The 7082-nt window shown below is 43.0% G+C and overlaps 1 protein-coding gene across 1 annotated transcript; it reads right to left on the bottom strand.

The window, feature by feature from the left end:
• Positions 1 to 3110: 3110 nt before the first annotated feature.
• On the bottom strand, positions 3111 to 6751 carry Ado (2-aminoethanethiol dioxygenase). The gene has a single exon (XM_047554256.1). The coding sequence runs from the start codon at positions 6446 to 6448 to the stop codon at positions 5636 to 5638; it is 813 nt and encodes a 270-aa protein (XP_047410212.1). The 5' UTR covers positions 6449 to 6751; the 3' UTR covers positions 3111 to 5635.
• Positions 6752 to 7082: the final 331 nt, after the last annotated feature.

The raw sequence follows: 7082 nt of genomic DNA, 5'->3' as shown, positions 1-7082 counted from the left end.
TTCAACAATATATTTGCTGCAGGAATCATTTATGGAATATTTACTGGGTGGGACTTAAACATTCAGTACCTGTGAAATTACTAAAAAATAGCACTAAACACCTGCGGGTTAATGTGTTTAGATTAAGACAGGACCTGCAGGTTTTCTTTGCTTGCCTATGGACACCAGCCCTCTCACTCCAAAGCAATCTCCATTCATAATCAAACACTAGTGTTCCGGGGATTTCCCCCATGCATTAGTGTAAAAGTGGGGAGGCGTTGTTTTGACTCATTGTTCCGTCCTCTTTAACAGCCTATAACTTCTCTCTGCTCCTGAGTGGGCTCCGGAAAATAAATACTTACAAACAAGTGCCCACTCGGAGACTACACATTTGCAGTTGCTTTCAGAACTCTGACCAGGGCCTGGAACTCAGACACGATGTGGCTTTGTGGAAAGTGTGGTGGCGTGGTCAAGCTGGAAATGACTTTCAGGTTCCAGGATTAGTCTCATGACCACAGAAAACTTTTGAAAGCACTATCGCCTCTTCAGATCAAAAATGCTGTCAGACACTGCTGATGACAGCACTAATGGGTTGCCAAAGGAATTACCCCAGGACTCATTTCTCTCCAGTCTTCATTTCCCAGTTGTTTGCCTTTATTCAGAAGGATCATTCATCTGACATAGGTTTAGTGGGTCTGGAAGTGGCTCTCAAAATACCTGGCTTGTTAGATGAGACAGGTAACATTAGCCTTAAAAATTTTCAAAGAATGGCAATCTAAATTAAGAGGCAAATATAGTTTTCCCCAACACTGGATGATTGTTCACAAAATAACACATTATGAGGTTCATTTTACTAGAAACCTTTTGTAGTAATTTTAAGATATGTTCTCCAAAACGTTGTTATTCCATTCACCTTCCATACAAAGCAAACGACTGTCTTTGTGAAGTCATCATCTTTACTGGAAAATGTGGGCCTAAATATTATTTAAGTTCACCCATACTTGGTACACAAATATAATATGTTGGAGTAGCCATTGTTTTGCTGCATTTGACAATCCCTTCATCTACTTGTCCTTTGCTATGGTTAGATTCCCTAAGAATTGGTTGAAAATTGATGGTCTATATTTCAGAGTAGCAGACGGTCACAGCCACCTTTTGCCCTCAACAGCACTAGAATGAGAAATTCAATTAATGAAGGTAATTAATTCCTACTTCAAGGATGTAGAATATCTCTTCTTAGAACTACTAAATAGGGACTTCAAAGTATGAGTGTCAGATTTTTTTCTAATGACTGATGATTTCCCATTAAATTTATATTTTACCGATAATCAGTATATTATAATCCTTATTTATCCAATTTTGATAGTGTCAAACTGCCACCTTTTGATAATGTTTTGAAAAGTATTTTCCTATCAAGATTTCATTAAAATATGATACAACCAAATTTTGTATATCTAATCATCTTGCCAAATTTTAATTTTAGACCATCTTCTATCAAGATAACCATTGTTTACAAAGCAATAGACTAAACATTTAAAGACTAACGACATTTTGATGGTAGCTAAATTGGTCTCATAGTCACTTTCACCTTGACTTGGGCTTGGGGAGGTAGCAGTAACACATACACTATAAGAACACTACACCTCAGTGCTTTACTCAGGTCAACCTTCTGGCTTTTATTGCTAGATTTCAACATGTTTGGTCAATATCTTTAATTAGGTTTGCCCCACTACTTAACAGGGCACTTTTCAAAGTCATCTCATTTTTTTACTTTGCTTAGGATATTAGACATGGAAAGACAAGTCAGCTCCTTCTAATCTCTTATATAAGCTTTATAGAATATTATAGCTGTTTCTATTAGTTTTTAGTAAAAAGTATCTTCTGGAGAGAAACTCCTTAAAGATTTGTAATGCTTTTGAGATGTCTCAATTCATATCATGAACAGAGCCTTTAAACCTAAATAAGGTTCTCAAGTGCATGAACCAAGTTATTTAATTTCAACAGCCTAGCAGCTAATGAGATTAAGGCAAATGGTTTCACATATTATTTTAAAACTGCTACAGTAATATTTTAATGGCTAAATAAATGATCTTTTTTTTTGGGGGGGATGGTAACCATCAACACAGGTGCCGAAAATGCTGCCAGTCGTTAACTATAACCATAAAATTCCACGGGGGGGGGGAACCCGAGGAAAAAAAATATTTAAGTCCTAAGATTCTTTCCTTTTAAGATGAAAGTAATTGTTTTCTTACACTAGCTTATTTTCCTTAGGTAAAATACAAAAGAAGTTCTTTTCTGTTACAGCAAATAGTTATGATTAGACACTGTTTCAGATGTGTTTTCAGTCACCCTGTGTCAAAGATCACTCTCAAGGAAATAAACTAATTTTATTTCTACTATTGCCTGGACTTTTGAAATCTGTAGGTCACCAGTTTTTAGTACAACATAAGCTTATAGACAGTGAACCTTTAACAGTAATTAAAAGATAGATCTCATATGTAAGTTTTCCTTCTCTATTTTGCAATAATCAAGATTTATCTCTAAAAATTTAAAACATGCCTTTATTTTCTATAAATGCATTGATTTTTAACTTGGAAATGAAAATATCCTTGGATTTGAAAATTCCTTATCATTAGCAAACGATTTCCTCATTTGACAGTGCAATGGATGTGACCAGTGCTGTTTTAATGTGTAACCTTAAGTTCTGAATTTATACCTGCAGTTATAAGGAGTAGCACTGTCTCAGCATAGAGTTAACTAGCAATGGGTAGAGGTTTGAATTACAGACATATTGCCTTTTCCTCGGGCAGAGCTAGAGTACAGGATTCAGAATCGTAGAGGAGTGATGACAGTGTTCTCCTGAGATGCCAAAACTAAGGCACCTACAAGGAGACAATAAAAGGGAATAAAAGGTATGCATTCTGGGAGCAGTTAAGGGCTATTAGTGGTAAACTCCTACTAATAAAACTATCATTTTCATTAATCAGCAGCAGTGAGTGTAAATTCAACCCATCAAATCGTAGTAAAAAATTCTCAAAATCCTAGGTAGGTACACATAGTCTTCATTCATATAACTGGTCATTGCCATAATTAAGAATTTTACATCTTCAGAAGTACTCAGACACAATCTCTCATCCATAAGAAGGAATTATTGTATTTATTATTCAACAGAAAAAAAGTTAAGCAATTAATACCATTTGTTCACTAGTCTTTCCTAGGGGAAGATAATTTTTATCCCACAGTTGCTACTAAAACAATCTATATTGCAGAACTATCTGGAAATTCAGTAGCAGCACACACCAAGTCAGTCTTGAATAACCGTTTATGCAGAGGTGCAAGAATTTCCTGCACCACATTAACTTTATAAGGAGCATATTCTCTCTGTAGTGGCTCATTGGAATGTTACATTTTTTCACCATTAATTTACTCAGAATGTATTAGTAAACCAAGTTTCACTGTTCTTAGTAAACTAAACCAGAAAGAGATCATACTGCTGTTTTGGCCTGGAATGACTTATTCCTTTGAGAATAAAAGCACCTTAAGCTTTTTTCCTACAAATTGCTTGTAATTGAGAATTTAACACTTTTCTCTGTAATTAAGTCTTTCATGATTCTTTATTACTGTCCTTTTTCCAGGATGTTTCTGCAGGTTAATATACTCCAGATTGCACTGTAACACATACATTACTATCAACAATCCTTGTATATTTATCAAGTTTTGGCTACATTGTAATTCACAAAAGTATGTGATAATCACACACATTACTGTGCTATGAATAAGTTCTATTTTGTGAAGTTTTCTAAGAAAATCATCATTTGCATACCTAGAATTTATTTCAATCTCAAAGGCCTGAAGAGCTGCTTCACATTGCCCTAAAGGCATTTTAAACCACATCACCTCAAGAACTACAGTAAGGTAATTTTAGCAACCCTGGAGGAAATGCTTGGTATTACACCTGTGTCAGGTTTTACAACAGGTTTTTAGTGGCATGTGGTGTTTGTTACATTTTTTCTGTTTAAGGGGAAAGAAAATCACTTATCAAGAATTTGCTTTTTCATACTTTTTTAAAAATTGGGAACAAATACTTCTTCCTGTGGGTCTCTGTAAACTAGTATGCATCAAGCGGGAAAGGCACATATTGTTCCCCTATAGGGGTAACACACACTTTCCACTAATAGTAGTAAATCCCTTTATTACAAATATTAGAACTCTACTGCCACATGGGCAAGTCAATCAAGAGGGCTTACACGACAGCTGGGCAAATTTTAATGTGTTTATTTCTACAGTTTGTTTTTACGAAAAGTTTTGTGAAAAAAAGAATCCTATAAATAGTAAAAAGAGGGAAACAGTGCTCCATGGCCTGAAATAAATGGTGTTAATACATCTGTAAATAAGGTAAAGTTGCTCTGCCTACGAAAAGGACAAAAATAAAACTACAGATAGCACAACTGTTCATATCAAGAGTTGGGAGCAGGAAATATTTCATCCCAAGTTTTGGTGCCCTAAATGGCTAGTAGATCATCTATGCTTTCTAACTCTTCCACATCAGATGAAACAAGTTCACGCTATTATTTGAGGGTAAGGGCTGAGACAACACTGCCAGCAATGCAGCTAGAACCACAGCCCTCTGGAACAGTAGAGTTCCTGGGAGAATGTGAAACAGTTATCAACACAGTATTCGTCTACTTTTACAGGAAGATATTGAAAATAAACAGGGGTATGGAATTCAACAGTTGGTTAGAGATGTTTTACATTCAGTTGTTTGGAAGCATAACAGATTCAGGTTCTCTGAATCTTCCGGTTAGAAAACACAGGATTACACTACCATCTCTTAAAGTACATTGAGACAAGAAAAAAGTCACTTGAGGATAACATGGTCTTTGCATTTAAGGTAAATCTGCAACAAGAGATCTGCTCAACTCACAGATCTGGAGATTCATGGGGGAAGATGAGCCCTAAGTGACCAGCTCTCACTGAGATATGCTGCCTGAGTAGACCAGATGTGGTTACTGGGCAAGTGGAAGAAAGAAAATTAATTGTCCTTGACATGCATAGTTGTTTTGACAGTGATACCCAAATTCTGAAAAGACGATTTACTTTTTACAGGGAATTAATTAGGCAAGACAACTCACTTGAAAAGTAGCTCAACTCTTAGTACATCGTTTGTACCAATGATTTGAACTACAAACAATTCAAACCATTGGGTCATGCAGTCAGTAAGTTAAAACTATGAGGAGCAAAAGGTCACAAGGGCAGCAGTGGAAAACAAATTCTATTCACCGAACGGTGGGATTAAGAAAATCATTTAGTGTATTTTGTATAGACTGGGTTACGGACGAAGAATATTTTCATTATGGCTCTAGGATGGAAGCGCTTCAGTCCCCTGCCCACTCCCACAAATCAAAGCCCTGGTGGTAATGACAATACCAAGAAATCTAGCCTCCCGCCCTCTCCGCCCCCATAACCGTGCCGGGTGGCTGTGGTCCAGTTGCCCCTGCTTCCCAAGCTGCAGAGGAAGCGGCTGCTGCTCACACCAGTAATCCAACACCCAGGCTGGGGACAAAGAGAGAGAGCCCTTGTGGTGGTGGGTCACAGCCAGCCAGGCTGATAAGGGTAGGGCACCTCTTCTGCCCAACGCTCCGGGCGGCCGTCTGCTTTAAGGGAAGACCTTGGGACCTGGATAGGGCTCTCCCTCGCACCAGAAGTCATCAGCCTGCGGGGTCTCCAGGAGCCACACCTCTCGGGGCAGGTCACTGGCGGAGCCAGAGGCCTCCTTAGACCTGACAGGTTCCAGCACCCGGTAATAGTGGCAGTCACGGCCGTCGTCCGGGTCGTAGGGCGGGGCCAGGATGTCCAGAAAGGCTGCGGGCCCGTCCACCGCGTCGATCTGGTGCAGGTTGTCCCGGTGCGGCGTGAGGACGCAGGGGCCGCTGGCCTCGGTGTACTCGGCCCGAGAGCGCAGTACTCCGGGCCGAACCGCCTCCCGCTCGCGGGCCTGCAGCGGCGGCTCGAACTGCTGCTCTGGCGGTAGGACCCGCGGTCGCTGTCCGCCGCCCGCCTCCAGTTTGTCCATGCAGCTGATGCGCACGGTGCCGTAGAGCACCTTGAGCATACCGTGCATACCAGGATGGTCGTGTAGCGGGATGGACGTTCCGCTCTTGAGCAGGAACACGCCGAGGCTGAAGCCGTCCGTCTCGTAGATATGCATGTAGGTGACCGGCGGCAGGTTGGGCGACAGCGGTTGCAGGGTGGCCTTACGCGGGGCGATGTTGAGGTCCTCCGCACGGACCTGGGTCAGCAGGCTCTTCAGCTTGCTCAGGTTTTCGAGGAAGCCAGGAGGCATCGGTGCCTCGGGGCCAGACGCCGCTCCAAGGTCGGAAGCGGGGCGGCCGCCTCCGCTGCCCCGGAAGGTGAGGCACGCCTGGCGGGCGATCCGTTGGATCAGAGAAGCCATGTTGTCTCGGGGCATGCTCGGCCGTTCCTCCGTTTGCCGGGACCGGCCCCCGCCTTTCCTCCGCCCCTTGCGGTCCGCAGCGGCCGCCACGGTTGCTAGCAGCCCAGGGCGAGGCGGGAGGCCCCGCAACTATCGGCCCGTCCGGCGCGCGGCGCGCCGGCCGCCGCCAACCTCGTCAGTCACGCGCCCGCAACGGCCCGGCGCGCTCGCCTCGTACTCCCTCCCAGCGCGCACGCGCAAGGCGGGCAGCCCGCACTCACGCTCTGGAGCAGGTATCGGCGGTGCGACTGGGCCAGGCTTTGCCTTTCGCCTGGCGCTCCATTCATGTGGCCCGCACCTACGACGGCGGTCGGGTGCTCCGGAAGTCCTGCAGAGCATGTCGGGAATTGTAGTCCGCTGTTCCATCTGAGCTCTGAGTTTGCTTTGTCGACTGGAAAAGGGCAGGACTATTACACGTGGTGGGAGTAAAGCGACCTTTTCCATGGTTTTACGGTGCTTCAGTGTTTGAAAAGAGTTGATTGGGGTGCAAAAGGAGTAGCCCCTTAACTACAACTCCCGGCATTCGCAGCAGGTTGGGTGACTCATTTCCGGCAGCTGGCCGGGGCAGTAGTGGAGGCTGTTGTCCAATGGAAGGAACGCGGCAAGAGGG

This window comes from Sciurus carolinensis, chromosome 5 (assembly GCF_902686445.1).
Source record: "Sciurus carolinensis chromosome 5, mSciCar1.2, whole genome shotgun sequence".
NCBI lineage: Eukaryota > Metazoa > Chordata > Mammalia > Rodentia > Sciuridae > Sciurus > Sciurus carolinensis.
The sequence above is the reverse complement of the archived record's forward strand: the minus strand, read 5'-3'. Positions and strand labels throughout refer to the sequence as shown.